This window comes from Cyanistes caeruleus, unplaced genomic scaffold (assembly GCF_971803275.1).
Source record: "Cyanistes caeruleus unplaced genomic scaffold, bCyaCae1.hap1.1 HAP1_SCAFFOLD_80, whole genome shotgun sequence".
NCBI classification, from domain to species: domain Eukaryota; kingdom Metazoa; phylum Chordata; class Aves; order Passeriformes; family Paridae; genus Cyanistes; species Cyanistes caeruleus.
This window is the reverse complement of record NW_028255890.1, coordinates 1,839,351-1,862,408: the sequence shown is the minus strand read 5'-3', so window position 1 is coordinate 1,862,408 and position 23,058 is coordinate 1,839,351. Positions and strand designations below refer to the sequence as shown.

Here is a 23,058-nt window from a genome sequence, read left to right as displayed (position 1 = left end):
AGTGCCTTGAGCAGTGGTATTCATCCACGCCAAAAGAAGAGCACTCATGCCTTCACCCACTGGACCAAAGCATTCGGAAACACGTGGAATGCCTGATACGCTCAGCTGCACAGTCATTTGACAAGAGGACAAGGTCCACAGGCCAGCTGAAGAAGCTCCAGCAGCCTGGGACCCCTGGCCCATCAAGGCCACTGACTTCGCCCCTGCGGCAGCACCACCCGAGCCAGTGGTAACTAGCGCAGGACATTGGTCTGCCGCGGCCGCAGGAGGCGGCGGGGGAGGGCCGGCTCCAGCCGCAGGCTCGGGTGATGCCCGGGAACCCGAGGCGGGGGGGGCTGGAGGCAGTTCAGCACAGCCCGCCTCCAGCGCCGGGAAGGACCGAGGCGCCGGTAGAGGCACAGCCTGCGAAGCCGCAGCACCGTCCTGCTCTGCTGCAAGGGGACAATCCAGGCTTGCAGGATGGGAATCCGGCAGCATGGGGCTGGCAGAACACGGCCTGGCATCGGCACCACTCGCAGAACCCGCCCCCACCCCCCACGAATCCGGCGCGGGGCGGGCAGCGCTCAGAACTGCCCCTAACAGCGTTTCTTCGGGGCGAAAGGTCCAAGAAGCGGTGCCAGCCGCTCCTCTGCTGGAAAAGCGTGCGCGGCCACCGGCGTGGAGCCCGGGCCCTGCCCGTCCCCCACCGCGGGGCAGGGCATGGCCCAGCCGCAGCAGGGACACGGGACCGGCCCTGAGGCATCCCCCAGGGTGGGCGCCGCCCCCCGTTCAAGCACCCCCCCCATCGGTCTGTGCCAGGAAAGCACACGGAGGAGGCGAGTCCGCCCCGGGCTTCCACCGCCGGGGCATGGGCCGAGGCGGCGTTACACCCCCTGGGTCCGCAGCGCTCCCAACGGCCTGCTGGCAGGGATCATCCAACCCCGCCCCGGGCCTACACCGCCGGGGCGCCGGTCGAGGCGGGGTCACACCCACCGGTCGCGCGGCGGCCCCGTTCAATCCGTCGCACCTTCGCCAGATCCCGAGCAGCGGGAGCAGCCGGGGCTCATAACCGACCAGCAGAGCCTCAATCAGGGAATCGCCTAAAGGGTCCCAAGCTGACTGTGAAAAAATCGCTTCAACCACAGGGAAAAACCCCTCAATTCTCCCATACTCACACAATCGCTGAAAGTCAGCATATGAAACATCAATCCCTCTCTGATCAGACACCGCATGCCATATTTCCAGAACCAGGCCTTCGCTGAGAGAAAGCCCAAAACCATCCATAGCCACAGGCTAGACAGTACCCTGTAACACACGTGCAAGACACGTCGGGGTTCCCCAGATGTTACGGTTGAAGATGAATAGATCACATGGACACAGGTTGAGGTGTGGTGAAAGAAAGAGCAGAATTTATTTTTCCTCCCAGGATTTATAGGCTTCTGACCAAGGCCAGGGATTGGATGGTCAGGATAACACTTTCTCACTGCACTGGCCATGAGAGATGCCCATCACAAGACGTGTAACAGAAAGAATGTACACATATCTACGCTTACAGTTACTCTCCTGGGAAAGTCCTTAGAAAACTATGTCAGCAAGCTCAGAAGCTGAGTTTTCAGGGTGACAGTCTATCTCAAGGCCATTTTCATCTTGGGACATCACTTATCTTCCTGACTACATCCTGTACCTCAATTTTAACATGTAACATCTGTAAAGCGCTGCATCTGCCTTGTAACACTGATTCTTTTGATTGCTTCGAATAATAACTTCAATAACAGTTACTATTTAGTTAGGACAAATCAATTCCATTTACTGCAATCCCGCATTTCTCTTTTTGACCACATTGCTTTTAAAAAAAACCAACTTGAATCTTAGTATTTTTTCTATATTCTCAATAATCTCATTTTTTGCATTCACTTTATTTCCATTTCTAATTTCTTTAACATTTCTTGTGCTGCATCAAGTTTTTTCCACTCTCTCTCAAATTTGGTTAACATTTTTTTGAGCTATTATAGTTACTTTCTGTTCAGTATTCCTTGAATTACTGAATGGATTATGGAATCATACAAGGTAGAAACAATAATCTTAAGGTAAAACACAATATCAAAAATTTTAACTTTTTCCATTATGTACTTTATAAAGGTTATCTCACCAATCAGTCTTCAGAAGAGAATTCCATTTTTGAACAGGTACATGTGTTACTCTTTTAATTTCTTCAGCAATTTTCGTGATGGCTTCTCCATGATCATTTATTTCCACACAACATTCAGATTCATTAAACTTTCTACAAACTCCCCCTACTTCAGTTAACAGATAGTCCAGGCCCATTCTGTTTTGATCTACTCATGCTCGCATTTGTGAATGTTGCTTGGCCAGCAACTTTAGGGCAGTAGAGGTATGATTTAAAATGACTTTAACTACTGCTTGGAGCCTTATGAAGTGATTCAAAAGGTAACATATTCCTCCTGGACCTCAGTATAACGAAGAAGGACGGTTGTATAACTCCTAAGGTACAGGATCTTTTCCACTTCTGAGGTAATTCCCTATACACTCTTGGCTCACAAATCCAATATATTATGTCAGGGGCTTTCCATTTGTTACTTGTTGTATCTGGTCATTCTCAATAGAATTTTAGGTCACTTACGGATTGCTAAGGGTTAGCTCCAAGACTTTTATACTAGCACAACTAGCCGATGGAGCCCCGGCCCAGCGGGCTGTGGGGCGAGATGGCTCCGCGGCTCCCTGGACAGCAGCCAACCCTCTGCCCCTTCCAGAGCTCGGCACCAGCGGCTGCTGGCCGGGCCTCAGGGCTGGCCGGGCATGGGAGGCTGGGGCTGGCTGCAGGTAGCGCCCGGCCGAGGGGCAGAGCCCGCGCCAACCATTCCCTCCTGCCGCTCTCTCCAGCTGGCACAGGACAGGAACCGAGCGGCGGAGGACCTGCGCCGGGCCCTGCCGTACCTGCAGAGCCCACAGGAGCCCCTGCGAGCGGCGGCCATCAGGTTCATCGGTGAGCCACGAGCCCGGGCTCCCTCCCTGCCCCGCCACAGCTCGGCCCCGGCCCCGGCTGCTGCCCCGGCAGCGGCACCCGGGCCCCACTCCCTGGAGCCCCGCCTGCCCTCGGGGCTGCTGCTGCCGGCCTCTGGCAGCCGTGCCCTTGGGCTGAGTCAGGATGCGGCACGGGCCCGGGCTGAGCCCTGCCGGGGCGGGAGGGCGTGTGAGCACAGGGCTGGCAGCGCCGCTGGCAGGGAGCTGTGCCGCTGGGGCCCTGACAGGCTCTGTGTTCCCAGGGATGGCCGGGCGGCTCCTGAGGGGGCAGAAAGAAGACCTGCAGCTAATTTACAAATGTGAGTGAGGGCAGCGGGCTGTCAGCGGGGCTGCTGGGTGGAGCTGCAAGTCCTGGACTGTCTGCGAAGGTCTCTGCTCAATGTGCGGATGAGGGGCGGCGTGGGTGGATCACTCCGAGGTTTCACGTGGGGCATTCGTGGCCAGCAGCTTCGGGCTGATCCCCTTGGTCCCTGCTCCCTGCTGGCCATGGCAAGAGCCGGCTGGGATGGCCCTGGCAGGGGGCTCTCTGTGGGCCTCCCAGGTCTGGGAATCTGACCGTGGCTCTGTTCATCTCTCTTCCAGCCCTTAAGAACGTGGTTTGTGACACCAGCCCTGCCATCGGAAACCTGGCAATTCAAACATTTTACATCACCCAGGCAGTAGAGACGGCTCGATATTCCATCTTGGAGAACCTGCAAGTTCAGCTGCGCAGGGCATGGAGGACACGGCCTCGTCTGTTGGGCCTCAGCTGGCTGCGCTGCTGGAGCTCTGCTGGCAACTGACCCGGCAGGCTCTGTCTGCTGGGGCCACCTGAACCAGCAGAGAATTTTTTTTGTTTCTTAAATATTGTTCTTTTCTTCTTTTCATTTTCTTTTAGGATATAAATATAGTATATATTATAATAGGCAGTCACTTCCCAAGACCTTTATCTTGCTGCCCATGGTGTACAGGGCATAGAGGAAGCGGGGAAAATGTGATTCCACTTGGGGAATCACAGCTCAGCAAGCTGCCCAGGCATGCAGTGGTGCAGGGAAAATGGCCAGAAACCCTTGGCCTTTGGTGGTTCTGCTGAAGGCACAAATCCTGTCTCAGCCAGGAAGCGCCGCCATCTGTGTCCTCGTGCCCGTGTGGTGCTGGCTGGGTTGCTGAGGGCTCCCACGTGCCTCTTGATCCTGCTCCTCTGGAGCTCCTGTGGGGCTGTGGCGCTGCTGCTGGTCCACGCTGGGGGAGACTCTGAGGGAACAGGGCACTGGGAGGCTGTAAATGGATGAGGGTCTGTGGAGGCCCAGGCGGGACAAAAGCGTGGGAAGGCGTGAGGGGCATGTGTGGAGGCTGGAGGCTCCAAAGGGGACAGGAGGCCCCTGAAAGGCCGGACCGGTGGGAAGACCTGAGGAATTGGGTGTCAGAGGGCATAAGCAGCCCCCGGGCAGCCACCTTTTTCCTGACAGCCGGCCGACCTGGCACTTCCCCAAAATGTCTCCCAGGCCTGCAGCAGAAGCCCTCGAGGCTGGGACAACACCCCTCCAGGAGGGTGCGGACAGCCCAAGGTGTGCCCAGGCTGGGCTGGCTGGGGACATGCAGGGCAGGGGGGTGCTGCCAGGCCACGGCCACTGGGTGCCTGCGATAAGGGGCAGTGGGCAGAGGCAGGGCTGGCCGCCAGCCCGGGCCCTCGCGGCTGCCCAGGACACGGTGCTGTGACTGAGGCTCCCCTGACACAGAGCTCGGGGTCCGCAGAGCTGCTGCCACCAAGGGGAGGGTGGTGATGTCTCCTCCAGCAGGGCTGCCCAGTCGCTGCTGCTGAAGCGACTCAGGAGCCCACAGAAACAGCAGCAGAGTGTGCACAGGAACAGCAGCAGAGTGTGCACAGAAACAGCAGCAGAGTGTGCACAGGAACAGCAGCAGCCCCAACGTTGGCACCTGCACAGTGAGGCGTCCGCAGCAGCCGGGTGCCAAACCGGGGGAGGCTGTGGGCACAGTTGCCTTTGGTTTGGCAGAAGGCTTCAGCAGAATTGGCCACAATGGCTTTCTCTTCACTTGCCAGCCTCACAGCAACGCTTGACAGCTTCAGCTGCAGCCTGTGCCCCTGACTGACTTGGATGGCCGTGCTTGAGGGCGGGCTCGCCTTCCACACTCAGGTGTCCCAAGGCAGCGGCATCAGCGCCATCGTGAGAGAGAGAGTAAGAGACTCTGATGGGACATGAGCCCTGTGCTGCAGCTGCCCTCCCTCTCTTCTGTCCAGGCACCTTAAAGACACATGAAACAAAATCCTGGACTTGCTTGGAACAAAGGAGTAAGCAGCATGCACTGAAAAAAAGCAGGGACTTACATGGCTTAGTTTTCCACTCCACTTGGAGAATCACAGAATCTCAGAACATTTTGTGTTGCAAAGTATCATAAACATCATCCACTTCCAACCACCCTGCCATGGGCACAGGTGGTGTGCAGACACAACTGTCACTAGAATTGGAAGAACACTTCTCCATGTTGACCTTTTCCTCTCCTGGATTTCAAGCAAAGATGAAAAAATCATCTGGTGAATCACAAATTAATATTGTAGCTCACAGAACTGGGAGCAGGAGTCTCCTGTGGCCCACGGTGTGTCCATTCAGCCATTGTTAGATCATCCAGTTGGAGCTCAGCCCGGTGCAGCCCAGGCACAGGCACCAGGCTGGTCCATTTCAGCATCCCAAAGTCTTTGTGGCTCCCTGTGCACCCATTGCTTCCTGAATCCATTCTTGAATTCCCAGTTACTGCTGTGCAGGACATGAGAACACAGGAATAGCTTGTTTGGCTCATTCTTGTGTTTGCTGCTCCTGCCTAAAGGAATCATCAGGACTATATGCTGATGTCATGGTATAGCCCAACAGCAAAGACTTCTTCTGTAGTGTCTAAAACTAAAACCTTGTGTGACTGTTCAGACACTCTAAAATCCAGGGTGAAGATGACAGCTTTGGTATGAAGAATCCTAGAAATTTTGACATGTGATTTTTCTAGTCAAGGATTTGAATGCCAATGTGGAAACTACAAAAATCTTCAAACTGGTTTTCATTGGCAACCCCTTTGAAATGGCATCAGCACACCTACAGGGGACAGGGTATGACAGCGAGGACAGTACTTGTCAATTCATGGCTTCAAGTGTGGGAGATAAATATTTTGCCCGGGTTCAACCTGAAGTTCAAGTTTTCCCAGGATTTTGATTGATTGGTCATTGCAGGTCAATTTAATAAATGCAAAAGGATGGAAAAGCACAATTTCTGGAGATTGTGCACTAGGGAGAAAATAGGAAGAAAACCTTGAAAACAGTCGGCAGGCTTTGGAAAAATTCTAAAAAGATGTGGGCTTTGGCTGCCCTCTGGCACAGAAGCCCCCCAGGGGTACAGGTCTCTGGGGCAGGAGACGAGTGCCAGCACTGCCAGGGCTCGGGTGGGGTGGCAGGTCTGCCTTGGCGGGGACTCTGCCACACCTGCTGATTTCAGTGCTGGCCGGGGCCCCAGGGCTCAGAGCAGCATTCGTGCCCTGGCCCACACGTTCCTTGTCTGTGTCACACCTGCAGGTTTAGAATGGCCACCAGCTGGGACGTGTCCCAAGGAGGCCGTGCCAGCTTCTGTGCAAGGCCCCGTGCCCTTCCTGCTGCGGCTGCGTCGGCAGCCCTGGGGGCTCCTTCTGCTGCCCTGAGCCTGCAGAGCAGGGCAGCGTTGGCTGATGGTTTGAGGCATTCCTAAAGATCCTGTTGGGCTGTCTTAGACCCTTTGGGCAAGAGATTCCTCCCAACCTGGGCCATTTTTGGGGGGATGGGGGCAGGGGGAACCAGGGCAGCTGGCAGGGTGCGTGAGGGCCCTTTGTGACATATGGTCACCATGGGATGGAAAGGACAGGGTGTCAGAGGGCCCTTTGTGACATGTGGTGGCATAGGAGCTGGCGGTGACAGGACCACGCCACAGTGCTCGGTGCACGCGACGGGACAGGACGCGTCAGAGCGGTGCTGTGAGGAGCCCCCGCACAGCACACTCGTTTGTGTCGGACCCGGAGCTTTTCCGAAGCGTTATTCCAACAGGTGACCTCGAGGCCAGACCACAGGGCTTGCTGACCTGTGGCCTTGCCGAGGCTTCTTTCTTAAGGTTCTGTCAAGGGCAGACCGTGGGACTTGGTGACCCGGGGCTTTTCCGAGGTGTCGCCCATCCCTGCAGTCACTGCCCTTGAGACCAGACCTCAAATCTTGACGAGGAGCCTCCTGTCCTTGTGGCAGGAGCCCTCAAGACACAAGTGCACGACTTGCTGTCCTGCCGTCTTGCCAGGACTTGAGTCTTGCAGGTGCCTTCCAGGCACGACTGCAGGACTTGCTGACTCGGAGCTTTTCCGAGCCATCTCTCCTGCAAGTAGCTATAAATCCAGTCCCTGCCATGGAGCAGCGACCCCCAAGAGTGCCCAAGTTGGCCTGGGTTGAGGAGGAGGAGGAAGGAGAAGGCCCTGGAGCTGTCCTGGCACAGGAGACTGAAGAGGTGCAGGAGTTCCAGGCACCACGGGAGGGTGAGTTGCAGAGCTCGGCCTTAGGGCTAGCGCCTGTTGCCAGCTTGGCCCCATCCCATTGCATGCCATGCCATCCCCTGGTGCTGTTCCTATGGAAAGGATGGGAGAGTGTTGAAGATGATATGGAGCAGCAACCCCCAAGAATGCCCAAGCTGGCCTGGGTGCAGGAGGAGGAGGAGGAAGAGGAAGAAGGCCCTGGAGCTGCCCCAGCACCAGAGACCGAAGAGGTGCAGCAGTTCCGGCCGCTGGAGGAGGGTGAGTGGCAGAGCTGGGCCACAGGGCTGGTGCCTGCGGCCATCTTGGCCCCATCCCATCCCATTGCATCCCATCTCATCCCATCCCACCCTGTCCTGTGGAGACACACCCATGGACAGCATAAAAGAGGGGCTGGGGCTGCCCCCCCAGCAGTGGCCGTGCTCCATCCCCTGGGGCATCCGCGGGGCTGTCCCTGCCTGGGGATCGCAGGGCTGGGCTGCGTTCTCCGGCCTCTCCCGCAGCCCCTCAGCTCTGGCTGCTCTTTGCCAGATGCAGCCATGGCCCAGACACAAGAGCAGGACCTTGGCGGTGGCCTCTTCCGCAGAACAGCGCAGGTACCTGCAGCCATCCCCAACTGGGCTGGGCCTGCTGGCACTGCTCAGCCCAGCAGCACGCCTGGAGCACTCCATGGAACATCCCCGATGTTTCTGTCTCCCGCCCTTCTCCTACAGCTGGTTTGCAGCTTCATCAAGAGAATTCGGGAAGAAGGGACCAGCGCCATGGCCACTGGGCTCAGACCTTATTCATACATCTTCAACACCAAGGCCACTGCTGCCCTGCTGGATATGCTTGTAGAGGAGGGTTTTTACAGTCAAAAGCAAGTAAGCAGCCTGTGGCCAGGGTTTGATCCTCCAGGGATCGCTTGGCCTCCCAAGCCACGCTTGCTGATCACTCAAAGCCTTTGAGGCCATTGCAGCGTGCTGAGAAGGGAAGCACTTCTCTGGGGAAGCTGGGGACATTCCTGACTCCCTGTGGCAGCTTTCCAAGTCTCCCCTTGTGCTTTCTCCAGGTGCCTGCCATGGTGAGGTACATCCACCAGTGGCTCATGGCCAATCAGTTCTCTGAGCACAGGCTGAACAGGACCCTGCTGGATCTGAGCGAGGCACAGCCCGCTGACGTGGTCATTGCTCTCCTGCGTGTGGCCCCAACGTGTGACAGGTACGGGGCCCACGTGCCCAGAGGGCTCAGGGCTCCTCAGCCCATCAGCCTGCACAGCCTGGCCCAGGTGTCTGACCAACAGAGACTTCCAGGGTCCTGTCTACCTGGGACCTTTCCCAGCCCTGCTACATCGGTCCCCGAGCCTGCTGCCATGCCATGGCCCTCAGGGCCCTGTCCCCACAGGGCTGGGCTGCCTGGCTGCTGCTGCTGGCGAGGGGCAGCAGGCAGAGGCAGAGCTGGCAGCAAGCTCAGCTCCCCCCCACTGCTGCCCAGGCCACGGGGATGTGTCTGAGACCCCCATGAGACAGAGCTGTCGCCCCGCAGAGCTGCTATGACCATGTGGAAGACCATCTTGTGCTCGCCCAGGACAGCGGAGCGGGCATACCGGATAGTCCTCGATGTGCTGGGGAACTGGCCAGAGCACAGCACGCGCACCTCTGATGGAGACAACACGGGTGTCTTTGCCCTGGCTGTGAGTTTCTGCAACTGGCCTTTGCTCAGCCCATGGCAAGCCACCTCTTCAGCAGCTCTGTTTCCTCCTTCCCCAACTGCATCTCCCTGCCTCAGGCACTGGGCTGAAACCTGGCCTAGGGGCAGCTTCAGGGGCACCAGGCGTGGAGCTCCCCAGGGGTTTCCCCTGACCGCTCCCTGCCACACTCAGGCCCTGCCACCCGCACACCTCGGCACTGAGCGCTGTCTCAGGGTTCTCTGTCCTCTGCAGGCAACTGTGCTGATGTGGAAGATCCTTCAGATGCCCTGCGTCCCACATGTAGTGACGGTGCATTTCCCCCGCCTCTTTGTGCATCTGCTCTTCCAAGTGTTCTTCAGCACTTTGGAGATGCCAGAGGATCTCAATGCCTTCTGGAAGGGATGCCAGGAGCAACACGGCCTTGCCATCAGCCCCAACAGGTGCTCTATCCCACTCCTCCTGTCCCTGCCATGTCTCCACGGCACGAGCCAGTGCTCCCAGCGTGACCTGGGCTTTGCTGTGCACACAGCTTTGCAGTGCAGGCCCTGAAGTCCCTGCTGTGCCAAATGCATCGTGAGGAAGTGGTGGTGGAAATGGAACACAAGCGTGGCTGGGACAAGCTGCTCTCTGCTGACACCCACCACTATGCCGTGGGTCTGCTGGCCAGGTGAGACCCCCTTCTCCCCACTGCCTCTGGCATTTGTGCCCCGTGCTGAGGTTGCCCAACACAGTCCCCACTGTCGTGGGCCAGAGGGCCTCGTCACCGAGGGACGGCTAGGGAGACTGGAAAAGGCTGGGAAAGGAGGGTGCCCACAAGGAGTCACCTCCCCAAGGGCCCAGGTCCCCTATCCTTGCAGGATGGTGCTCAAAGATCTGAACTCTGTCAATCAGTCCTGGGAGATGTTTGTCCTCCCAGCTCACAGTCTGGGCTACTTTTTCACCCTGGCAGGGAGATGTCGTCTGCCTCTATCCCCTTGTGTTCCCGCATCGTTCCCTACCTGCTCCAGCTGCTCAGCACACAGGAGGCACGCTGGGATCTGCCTGCCCTGGCATTCCTTGTGGAGGTGAGCCTGATGGCCAAAAGTGCCTCCCTGCAGAGCTGCCTGCCACCTCTCTGCCCTCTCATAGCTGCAGCTGCCTGGGACGGTGCCCATGCCTTGTGCTGCTGCCCGGGCCCTGTTTCCTGTCTTGTTTCTGGGCTCCTGCCGGCTGCCTCCCCTGTCACTGCCCTGTGCCTTTCAGATCCTGGACTACCTGGACTTGAGCGAACGCAGCGCTAACAGAGTCCTGGAAATCTTCTCAAGGCACCTGCGGAGCGAGAGCAGGGACAAGCGTCACCTGGCGCTCAGGGCCCTTTTCAAGTTGATTGACGATCCCTCGATGGTGAGAAGTGGGCAGTGGCTGAAGCTGCGCCGGGAAACGCAGTCCCTTGGGCTCGGCTGGGCTTCGGGCCCCGAGGCAGCTGCTGCCAGCTCTCCTGCCTCCTGCTTCTTCCTGAGTGCTTTGGGACAGGCCTTTGGCCTCTTGGCCCTGTGGCAGCAGGGTGGCGTTTCACAGACTTGTCTTCCACACAGGCTGAAAAAATGCGGAGCCTGACTGAAAGTCTTGTAGATTTCCTGTGGGATGCAGATGGAGAGATAGTCAGGATGACAGTCATGGTGCTCAGCTTTATCGTCTTGGACAAGGACATGCTGATACCCAGCCCCATTGCCCTGCAGCTGGCTGAGGCGCTCCTGCCACTCTTTGACCACGTAAGGCTCTGTGCCCCCAGCCGAGGCCACTGGCTGCTGCCCAGACACTTGGTGCCCTGGGGATTCTCAGGCCTGCGCCCTGCTGAGCCCCATGCAGACAGGGCTGAGGTCTTTTTTCCTTCCTTCCTTTCATATAGAATAATAGCCAGGTGCAGCTGGTGTCCATATTATTCTTCCGATCATTGATGACTCTTCTAACAGAAAAGGAAAAAAAGGCCCTGAAGTCACACGTGCACCACAGCCTGCTGCCTCTCTTCTTCCACTGCCATGACGAGAACCAGCAGGTGGCAGAGGTGAGGATTCCTGGGCTGCTGCTGTCACCCGGGGAGGGGGCTCGGCCGCCTCCTGCCCTGGCACCTTGCCGGCTGCAGCCTCCTCCTGGCCTTGGCACACGAATGCGGGCGGGTCCTGTGTCCTGACTTGTGGGGCCATCTGCGGGTCTCTGCTGCTCTCCAGGCTTCTTGGGCAACGCTGCTTTGTGCGGCCGAGTTCCTGAAGAGGAGAGATCTTGAAAGACCTGTGAAAAAGAAGAAGCTGTGGATGATCACCGAGTGCCTGGTAAGGACGGCTTGGAAGGCCCAGCCTCAGCCTGGAGAAGCCCCCTGTCCCCAGCGCTCGGTGTGTGGGGCTGGCAGCTGCGCCCCTGCCCAGTGCCGCCCCCGGGGGCCGCACGGCTTCTTCTTCAGGCTCCTGTGGTCCCGAGCCTGGTTCCGATGGAGCCCCGATCCACTGGGGCTGCAGGGCAGGGCGGCACCGCGGCTCCCTGGGCAGCAGCCGGCCCTCTGCCCCTTGCAGAGCTCGGCGCCAGCGGCCGCTGGCCGGGCCTCAGGGTTGGCCGGGCAGGCAGCGCCTGGCCGAGGGGCAGAGCCCGCGCCAACCCTTCCCTCCTGCCGCTCTCTCCAGCTGGCACAGGACAGGAACCGAGCGGCGGAGGACCTGCGCCGGGCCCTGCCGTACCTGCAGAGCCCACAGGAGCCCCTGCGAGCGGCGGCCATCAGGTTCATCGGTGAGCCACGAGCCCGGGCTCCCTTCCCGCCCCGCCACAGCTCGGCCCCGGCCCCGACTGCTGCCCCGGCAGCGGCACCCGGGCCCCACGCCCTGGAGCCCCGCCTGCCCTCGGGGCTGCTGCTGCCGGCCTCTGGCAGCCGTGCCCTTGGGCTGAGTCAGGATGCGGCACGGGCCCGGGCTGAGCCCTGCCGGGGCGGGAGGGCGTGTGAGCACAGGGCTGGCAGCGCCGCTGGCAGGGAGCTGTGCCGCTGGGGCCCTGACAGGCTCTGTGTTCCCAGGGATGGCCGGGCGGCTCCTGAGGGGGCAGAAAGAAGACCTGCAGCTAATTTACAAATGTGAGTGAGGGCAGCGGGCTGTCAGCGGGGCTGCTGGGTGGAGCTGCAAGTCCTGGACTGTCTGCGAAGGTCTCTGCTCAATGTGCGGATGAGGGGCGGCGTGGGTGGATCACTCCGAGGTTTCACGTGGGGCATTCGTGGCCAGCAGCTTCGGGCTGATCCCCTTGGTCCCTGCTCCCTGCTGGCCATGGCAAGAGCCGGCTGGGATGGCCCTGGCCGGGGGCTCTCCGTGGGCCTCCGCAGGTCTGGGAATCTGACCGTGGCTCTGTTCATCTCTCTTCCAGCCCTTAAGAACGTGGTTTGTGACACCAGCCCTGCCATCGGAAACCTGGCAATTCAAACATTTTACATCACCCAGGCAGTAGAGACGGCTCGATATTCCATCTTGGAGAACCTGCAAGTTCAGCTGCGCAGGGGCATGGAGGACACGGCCTCGTCTGTTGGGCCTCAGCTGGCTGCGCTGCTGGAGCTCTGCTGGCAACTGACCCGGCAGGCTCTGTCTGCTGGGGCCACCTGAACCAGCAGAGAATTTTTTTTGTTTCTTAAATATTGTTCTTTTCTTCTTTTCATTTTCTTTTAGGATATAAATATAGTATATATTATAATAGGCAGTCACTTCCCAAGACCTTTATCTTGCTGCCCATGGTGTACAGGGCATAGAGGAAGCGGGGAAAATGTGATTCCACTTGGGGAATCACAGCTCAGCAAGCTGCCCAGGCATGCAGTGGTGCAGGGAAAATGGCCAGAAACCCTTGGCCTTTGGTGGTTCTGCTGAAGGCACAAACCCTGTCTCAGCCAGGAAGCGCCGCCATCTGTGTCCTCGTGCCCGTGTGGTGCTGGCTGGGTTGCTGAGGGCTCCCACGTGCCTCTTGATCCTGCTCCTCTGGAGCTCCTGTGGGGCTGTGGCGCTGCTGCCGGGCTGCACTGGGGGAGACTCTGAGGGAACAGGGCACTGGGAGGCTGTAAATGGATGAGGGTCTGTGGAGGCCCAGGCGAGACAAAAGCGTGGGAAGGCGTGAGGGGCATGTGTGGAGGCTGGAGGCTCCAAAGGGGACAGGAGGCCCCTGAAAGGCTGGACCGGTGGGAAGACCTGAGGAATTGGGTGTCAGAGGGCATAAGCAGCCCCCGGGCAGCCACCTTTTTCCTGACAGCCGGCCGACCTGGCACTTCCCCAGAATGTCTCCCAGGCCTGCAGCAGAAGCCCTCGAGGCTGGGACAACACCCCTCCAGGAGGGTGTGGACAGCCCAAGGTGTGCCCAGGCTGGGCTGGCTGGGGACATGCAGGGCAGGGGGGTGCTGCCGGCCCATGGCCACTGGGTGCCTGCGATAAGGGGCAGTGGGCAGAGGCAGGGCTGGCCGCCAGCCCGGGCCCTCGCGGCTGCCCAGGACACGGTGCTGTGACTGAGGCTCCCCTGACACAGAGCTCGGGGTCCGCAGAGCTGCTGCCACCAAGGGGAGGGTGGTGATGTCTCCTCCAGCAGGGCTGCCCAGTCGCTGCTGCTGAAGCGACTCAGGAGCCCACAGAAACAGCAGCAGAGTGTGCACAGGAACAGCAGCAGAGTGTGCACAGGAACAGCAGCAGCCCCAACGTCGGCACCTGCACAGTGAGGCGTCTGCAGCAGCTGAGTGCCAAACAGGGGGAGGCTGTGGGCACAGTTGCCTTTGGTTTGGCAAAAGGCTTCAGCAGAATTGACCACAATGGCTTTCTCTTCACTTGCCAGCCTCACAGCAACGCTTGGCAGCTTCAGCTGCAGCCTGTGCCCCTGACTGACTTGGATGGCCGTGCTTGAGGGCGGGCTCGCCTTCCACCTGTCATGTGTTGTTGTAGTGCGTCTAAAAATCTTGGTATCTCCCAAGAGTAAAACTCACCTCTGTTTTGTGTAATGTTAGTTCCTACCTGAGAACCTTCTCCCTTCCCCCTTCCCATTGGCTGTGACCTCTCTGTATCCCCCGATCACCCCCACCCCTTTGTATAAGAGATAAGATCCAGGGCATTTCTGTCTCTTTCTTGCCCCGGATGGACGACAGACAATAAACCTGCAATTTGGATTATTCCAGCAAGTTTGGGCCTCCTGTGTCTAGATACTTTGAGTCCGTGTTGTATCCACTTATCCCTCCGGCCCCTGTTCCCCAGGGAGAAGGGGCAGGGAGAGAGAGAGTTACACCCCTTGCTCCTGCAGAGGGGCAGGGAGAGGGGTGTCCCGGCCCTGCCTCCCGATGGGGGGGTGCCAGCCTACCGAGCCTGGCGTGGCAGGGTGCGGGCCCCCGCCTGGCTCCTGCAGGGGAGGAGCTGGGTCTCTCCACAGGCTTGGTGAGGGAATGGAGCCCCCAGAGCCCGGCGTGGGGGGGTGCAGGCAGAGAGACCCAGGGAATACCAGCCCTGGAGAAGATGAAGGTATGCTAACAGCGGCTCCTGTAGTATACAATAGCAGCTGATATTCAAGTCAGTTATGTTAATATTAACCAGCTGCCATCTGATAGTTTCTTACAGTTTGTAGATCGACTGAGACTACAGATACAGAGACAAGTTAAAGAACCAGTGGCCCAGACAGAACTGCTTCAAGAAATGGCCCAAAGAAATGCCAACGACGCTTGTCGTAGAGCAATTCTGAGTCTACCTATTAACCCTCCACCCACCATAGCAGATATGATTGAAGCCATGTGCCCAGAAAGCAGTCTTGTACAGCGTACACGGCAAGAAACCAGGCAACCCAAGGACAGTGGCAGCAGTGACACCAGGAATGAATAAGCCACAGATGTCACCAGAACAGCTGCAGCACATCGTCTGTTTCCAGTGCAAGAGGCCAGGACATTTTGCAAGGAACTGTCCTCAAACCCAGCAACAAGGGAAACACTAGAAAGAAGCTCTAGCCAGTCAACCAAGAAACTAAAGTCTCAGCGCTTTTCTGTCAAGCGCAGAGACATAAAAATGACAGACCTGAAGCAGAAAAAAGACTCTATTTTAATGGGAAAAGGGGAGGAAAGGGAGCGGGCTGAGAGGCTGCAGAAATATAATTGTGAGGAACGTTTGCCTAATAAGGTCTGGCAACCGCAAAAGTGATTCAGTAAGTGATTTGTAACTTGTCATGAGGTGACTTTACCTTTAAGGTGGTTTTAAGAGCTAAGGAAGTTGAAGCTGCTGGTGGCTGATGAGAGTCTTTTCTTCTGACCAATTATCGGTCATTACTGGGAATTGACAGCAGTTTTGACCATTGAAAAGGGAGATCAACTTGTGAACCCTACCTTAAGATGTAAAGTCAGAGCACTCTTGGGCTCTTTGTTTCCTGGCTGTGAAAGGTAACAGAGCTCCAGGCCTCCCGTTCTCTGCCCGGCCATGTGGCCGGGCGGGGGCTGGGCTGGACCCAGCGGCTCTCGGCCGGGAGATGGGGGCTTGCGGGGGGCTTTCCCCGGGCTCTGGCCAAGCCAAGCCGATCTCTGGCTCGGCTGCAGGTTTTGCTGTGACTAAATTTACTAGAGACTGCCGAGTGAAGAAAGAAAGAGGCTCTGAACCTGCGGCGGGCTAAGGCGGCGACTACACTTTCCAGAACAGCCATGAGGAATCTTCTATCAATGACAGCTCCAGCTGCTGCACTGACAGAAGTCACAGAACCATCTACAAAGCCTGGGCAAGATTTTAACCCTTTCATTACCCAGATGAGACTTGCAGATTAATCTTTTTATCCAGAGAGGGAAAAAGAGAGTGATCAACATGAAAAGAGACTTTATAAACTACCAGTGACAGAAAAGAAAAGAAGCTTCAGAAAAGGTAGAGAATAAGGAGGTGCTTTAATTAAGATGAAATATTTTTCTGTTCAAGTTATGGAGATGGACAATAAAGTCCTGAAAGAACTCCTTTAATTCATGATAGAGTATGTAGGGGGGAATAAAGTGTTCAAAGTGTAAATTTTGAGTAAAAAGTAGAGTAATTGTGGTACAGTGAAGTGCTGGAGGATTTGAAGCCTTAAGAGGCAATGAGAAAACTGTTTTCTAGTGAAGCTTACAGAGACAGATGAAGAAGACTTTTGCTTTTGAATAACTCGTCCTTAAAATGCCATCCCTAGACTCATGGCCCATACACACTTCAGAGTGATGTGAAATGGGAGGAGTGAGCTCTGATAACAGCAGTTCTGGGCAGCTGACATCAGGGCAATAGAAAACTATAACAGAAGTAGTTTTCTAGTGAGAAACTCCATAAATTAACAGAAAGAGACTTCTGTTTCTCTACAAAGACTGGTGAAAAAACTGTAGCAGGAATTGGGACTGTTCTAACCATCCAAGTTCCAAAGTTTTTGTCTCTGTGGTCATGTGAACAAGGGAATAGTGGGTAGTGGGGGATAAAAAAGGTTTTTTTGGAAGTTTATTCTGTTGTTCTTATTACTGTAGTTTGTGAATAAACGTTCTTTATTCCTTTTAAGTTTTATGCCTGTTTTGCTCTTGTTCTAATCCATATCTCACAGCAAGAAATAAGTAATTTTCTTAGTTACTGGTTTAAAACCACGACATAACTTCTAAAGCTTTTTGTTTCAGATCTGATCGTTGGACTGTCATTGGAGTAGACTTGCAGGATAATTCACAAGACCCGTCTGGACTGGATAGTAGGTATTTTGCTATTGGAGACACAGCACATTCACCAATAGAGATTGAGGTGGCTCCCATGACAATTAAGGGAGACCTAACACACCTCACTCTCTTAGCTAGGTGCCCTCAACCACCTTTCTATGTAGACAAAGGGCAGGTAATAGCCCAGGTGATCCCTGTTCCAACAGAAATCCCAGTAGATGACAAAGCACCAGGAGTCTACTGGGCAGAAGTAGTGGGTGAAGACAAACCCATTATGGGATGGAACTTAACACATAAATCAGAACATCTCCATGTAGAAGGGTTAATTGATACTGGGGCAGATGTGACTATCATACCTGAAAAGGTGTGGCCCTCACATTGGGAACTGTAACCCATGGCAGGAAAAATACAGGGTGTTGGAGGAATGAAACTGGCTAAAATTGCTAAAGGTATCGTCCAGATTGAAGGTCCGGAGGGTAGGTTAGCTAGTGTCCGACCTTTTGTTATTGACTACAAGTGCCCGCTGTGGGGAAGAGACACCATGTCCCAGTGGGGAGTGAAATTATCAATTCCTGAGACACCTCTGGATTTTTGATGGAGGCCACTGTAGAGTGTCCGGTCCAAAAGTTATCTTGGTGTCCTGGTTTAGGGCAGATTTGGGAGAAAACCTCCAGTGGGGCTCCCCCAGGGAAGCAAACCCACGTGGCCCTTTTCTCCCACCCTCCAACCGGTTCGGGAAGAGATTTCTCTGAGAGAAGTGGAAAAAACCTGTTTATTTCACATCCACAGCACTACCCGGCACAAGAATGAACGATATCAAATTACAAAACCTCTTGCCGTTCAGAAGAGATGACAAACTTCAGAGGGTCTCTTTGCTGTGGGTGTTTGCTCTGTTATCAGTCTCTCTGGTGTTGGAAAATGCCGCTGCCCAGGCTGGGCTCCCGGTAGTCCACGGGTGCAAGCTCCCGGTGCTCCCTCGAGTCCCCAGTTCAGAGCAGGTTCGATTCGTTTCAGAAAAGGGGAAAGAAAACAGTCCAGGAAGACCTCTCTGCTCCGGCTAGCTGGAAAGCCAAAGCGATCTGTGTCTTGTTGTCTGTCTGTGTGGAAGTCAAAACTCCCGATGCGGGGGGAGCAAGTACAGTCTCTGATAACAGACTTGGTGCTTCTTTTCCACTCACTTTTACTCTTAGATGAAATTTTAAGAATACAAAACCTGTGTCTGGGTTAGGTGGATGAATGGGGATACAATTTAACCTCCTAATCAACCCAAGACACTTGGGTAGATAATAATCCAGTTTGAGTGAACCAGTGGCCTCTCAGCAGACAAAAACTTGGGGCGCTAGAAAAGTTAGTAGAACAATAATTGGCCAAATGACACATAGTAGAAACAACCAGCCCTTGGAATTCCCCGGTGTTTGTAATAAAAAAGCCAGGGAAGGATAAATGGCACCTCCTTCAGGATTTGAGAGAAAGAAACAAAAAAATAGAGGACATGGGGTCTCTTCAACCAGGTATGCCATCCCCAACTATGTTACCACAAAATTGGCTAATAGCAGTACTGGATATTAAAGATTGGTTTTTTCAAATTCCCCTGCACCCAGCTGATGCGCCAAGGTTTGCCTTTTCCATTCCCACAATTAACCGAGAAGCCCCAATGAAAGGGTACCACTGGACAGTTATTACCTCAGGGGATGAAAGCAAGCCCCTTCATCTGCCAGTGATATGTGGGGTCTTTGCCGTCCTCAGTGCGTGCTGAAAAGAGAGATGCCATCATTTTGCATTACATGGACGATGTTTTGGTATGCTGTCCCAAACACAACATGCTGCAAGACACCCTTGACCTAGTGGTTAAAGTTTTAACCTCTGCTGGATTCCAATTGCAGGAAGACAAAGTTCAAAGGATGCCACCTTGGAAATACCTGGGCCTGGAAATTACCGCAAGGATGGTTGTTGCACAAAAATTGGAAATTATTGGTAATCCTAAAACTCTAGCAGATCTCCATTCCCTATGCGGGTCACTAAACTGGGTCAGACCCTGGCTAGGTCTCACCAATGAGGACCTGGGCCCCCTGCTCAATTTATTGAAAGGGGAGAGAGAGCTGCTGTCTCCCAGGGAGCTGACTCCAGAAGCAAAAATTGTGATTGAAAAGGCACAAAAGGCCTTGACAGAAAGACAGGCACATCGCTTCAAACCTGAGCTGCCTTTCAAATTTATTGTCCTGGGCAAATTGCCACACCTACCTGGGTTAATATTCCAGTGGGCCGAGGGGCAGAGAGATCCACTCTTAATAACAGAATGGGTTTTCCTCTCCCATCAATGACCCAAAACTATCACCAAGCCACAAGAGCTGATGGCTCAGCTGATTCAGTTGGCCAGGGTAAGGCTGCATGAACTGGCAGGTTGTGACTTTATGTGTATTCACCTCCCAGTCAGGCTCTCTGGAGAAGGCAAAAACTCCCCTGAGAGACTGACCAAAGAGATGTTTGAGCATCTGCTGCAGAGCAATGCTACCCTCCAGTTTGCTCTGGACAGCTCTAGTGGGCAAATTTCAGTTCATGCGCCAGCACACAAATTGTTTCATGAGGAATTCCACCTCATTCCTTGTGAGAAAAGGAGCCAAAGGCCACTCAAAGCTCTCACAGTGTTCACTGATGCATCTGGGACATCTCACAAGTCGGTGATGACTTGGAGAAATCCACAGACTCAGCTTTGGGAAGCTGATGTTGAGTTTGTAGAGGGGTCACCCCAGATAGCTGAACTGGCTGCGGCCATAAGAGCCTTTGAGAAGTTTTCAGAACCGATTAATTTGGTTACTGACTCAGCCTACGTAGCAGGAGTGGTGTCCAGAGCGGAGCAGGCAGTTCTCAAGGACATTGAGAACGAACATCTCTTTAGATTGCTTTCAAAACTGATTTATTTGGTTTCAAATCGAGAACAACCTTTCTATGTGATGCATATAAAGTTGCATACCCCATTGCCAGGTGAAATCGCTGAGGGAAACCGGGAGGCTGATTCCCTTGCTGCCCCAGCTGAAAAGGCACGTCTCCCAGATGTGTTCCAACAGGCAAAGATAAGTCACCAGCGATACCATCAAAATGTGCCAGGACTGATTCATCAGCTCCAGCTGACACGGGGTCAGGCTAAAGCCATCGTGGCTACCTGTCCCAGTTGTCAGCTCCAGGCAGTGCCATCATTAGGCCTGGGGGTTAATCCCCGAGGAATTGAAAGCTGTGAAGTGTGGCCAACAGATATCACTGACATCCCCAGTTTTGGTCACCTTAAGTATGTACACGTGAGCATTGATACATACTCAGGAGCAGTGTATGCCTCTGCTCATGCAGGAGAAAAATCTGTACATGCCAAACAACACTTAGTACAGGCCTTTTCTGTATTGGGAATCCCTAAAGAAATTAAAACAGATAATGGCCCAGCGTATCAATCCAAGGAGTTCCTGGAATTTGTCCAGCAGTGGGGAGTGGAACATAAAACTGGCATCCCCCACTCCTCCACAGGTCAAGCTGTGATTGAGTGTGCACACCAGACGCTCAAACAAGTCCTAGCCAGGTAAGGTAGCGAGGCAGTGTGGATGTCTCCACAACAAAAACCCTGTAAAACTCTGTTTGCCATTAATTTCCTAAACTGCTCATTTGAAAACATGAAGCCTCCTGTGACTCGGCATTTTAACAGTGATGATCAGTTTTAATTGTCACAGCGTCCACCAGTTTTAATCAGGGACCCTGAAACTTGGCAAACCAAGGGCCCCTATGAACTTGTCACCTGGGGGCGTGGTTACACATGTGTCTCCACCCCTGCAGGCCCCTGATGGATTCCTCAGAAACGGGTAAAACCTTTTGTTCCAAAGAATCCAGCCCCAGCAATAAGAGATGAGAAGCAAGTGGCTGTTGCTTCCAAGAGAAGACGCCACCGAAGAGAGCAAGAAGAAACCTTTCTAGCCTCTGACCTGCATGCTTTGGCAGTAAATAAGTTTCCAAAAATGTCTGTTTCCTTGTTTTTAGAAATAACCTACCTCTCACTCAAATCCATGATGAGCCTTAACCTGCTGTCATCCTGCTCGCACTTAGCAGCCTGACAGCGGCCTGGATCGTCACACAGCCACGCCAGAACATCTGGGTGACCCTGGCACAAACACTTCATCAAGAAAACATATGTCTATCTACTTGAGCAGCGAAAAATCCTATGTCTACCTGCCTGGTAGGAATTCCATTGCAGCATGATGAATTTACACATCGCTTTAATACACTGACTCCTGAAGCAGGTAATGAATTTCCACAGCACTCAAATAGAAGCAGAGTTTAAAAACCCCGTCAAAGAGTGGCTGCCACATTTTCCTAAGGCAAGCCAGGAACCCCAGGAGTTAGAGCTACTGGGTTCCTCTCCAGCATTACACTGTGTACACTTTAGGGTCAGTCTTCCAATTAATAAAGAAACCTTCCACAATATAGTACAATATTGAGAAGAATTCACAGCAAAAAGGTGGTGCCACGTCCTAAGCTACATCAAAAGTGCACTCCTCAGCTCATACACATCTCAAAAGCCTCCCCAAAGGACTGTTCCTCATTTGTGGGGATAGCGCATGGGCAGGAATTCCACCCTGTCTCCTCGGAGGGCTGTGTACCAGAGGGCGTCTATCACTGTTAGCACCCAATCAAACATTAATTGGCGAATGGACCAATAAAAATAATTTGACGAGGAAAATTCAGAAGAGAAGTGCTACAAATTTAGATGAGAATTGTGATTCGGAGATTTTTCATTGGTCCAAACCAAAAAGAATTGCTGCATCCATTTTCCTTCTTTGGGTGGCTGCAGCCAAGGCCCTAGGTGAATTGGGACACCTAGAATGCTGGGTGGTAAAACAAGCAAATTTAACATCTAGCGCCATAAGTGCCCTCCTAGAAGATGAGGAAGTTAGCAGGCAGGCAACACTCCAAAATGGTGCAGCGATAGACTTTCTCCTATTGCTCCACGGGCACGAGTGCCAGGAGTTGGAGGGTCTCTGCTGCATGAATCTGACATCGAAAGCTCCTAACATCCATGCCACACTCCAAGAGATGAAAAGCATGATCGGACAAGTCAAGCAAGAAGCAGATGACTGGTTTAATGGACTGTTTAAAAACTGGGGACTCTCGGGGTGGTGGGCTTCAGTAGTGAAAACTATTCTGTCACTGCTAGTCATTATTTTGCTAACGGAGTTTGGAGTTTTAAGCAGGATACTATACAAAAGCATAATTAAGCTGATCTCAGCTACCTCAGATGTCAACCATATAGAGCTGGCAGACCAGAGTAACCCTCACCAGCCTGCAAATGGTACTTGGTGGGCCACTTCAGGTCAGTAAGTCATATAAGCTCATTTCATGAATTATATAGAACAAAATAGGGGGAGATGTGCTAGTGCACAATCCTGGGTGTGCTTTAGTTTCTGTGTAAACCCTCCCTGCAGCTGTGACGTGTTTTTCCCTTCCCCTCCCTGTCCCTGAAATGTTATCCCATTGCTTGGTGTTATATGTCTCCCCGCCCCTCTCCCAAGGTTTGAAAGTACCTGGGAAATATTTCCTCCCTCTCTTTTTTTTCCTCCTGGATCCCAGCCTGAATAAACATCTGACGTTATGCCGGAGGGAAAAGCAGCTGTTTGGTCTTTATCTTGGTCATGAAGAGCCTCCCTGCCCTCCCCTCGACAGAGCTAGCCAGGATTAATCAGGAGGGACAAAGTGGGGCTACTTCACCCCTGGCTCCCCCAAGTGTCCTCCAGACCCGCAAGTTCTTTCTAAATTCCCTCCCCAGACCCAAAACTACCCTAAATGTTCCTCAGAAAAGTTTCCATGGGCCCCAAAGTGGCCCCTTTTACCCTGTCTGAGAAAATGACAATAGTTAGGATCAAAAGACTAAAAATAGGACTAATTAGCATAAAGAGGGAGAAAGAGTGGTCAATTAATTAATGAAGGGAATTGTGGTTGTTATGGATTATATTAATAAAAAAATCAAGATCCTTGTTGAATAAAAATCATTGGATTTATTTTAGCAAGCGGCAGCAAGCAAAACAGCGCTGGGCGGCCGGGGAATCACCGCTCCACCAACGGCTAGCGCCCCCCTCCCCAAACTTCAGAGCCCTTACAGTGTCTTCAGTTCCGGTTTCTGCGTCATCCGGGTTGATTCTGCTTCTGCGCGGCTTGTTGC

General features: G+C 54.2%; 1 protein-coding gene across 1 annotated transcript; it reads left to right on the top strand.

The window, feature by feature from the left end:
• The first annotated feature begins 9,044 nt into the window (after positions 1-9,044).
• Positions 9,045-10,582, top strand: LOC147646775 (uncharacterized). The gene is made up of 3 exons (XM_086872999.1): positions 9,045-9,651; positions 9,741-9,878; positions 10,161-10,582. Exons 1-3 carry the CDS (start codon positions 9,074-9,076, stop codon positions 10,489-10,491), a joined length of 1,047 nt encoding a protein of 348 aa, XP_086729125.1. The 5' UTR covers positions 9,045-9,073; the 3' UTR covers positions 10,492-10,582.
• Positions 10,583-23,058: the final 12,476 nt, after the last annotated feature.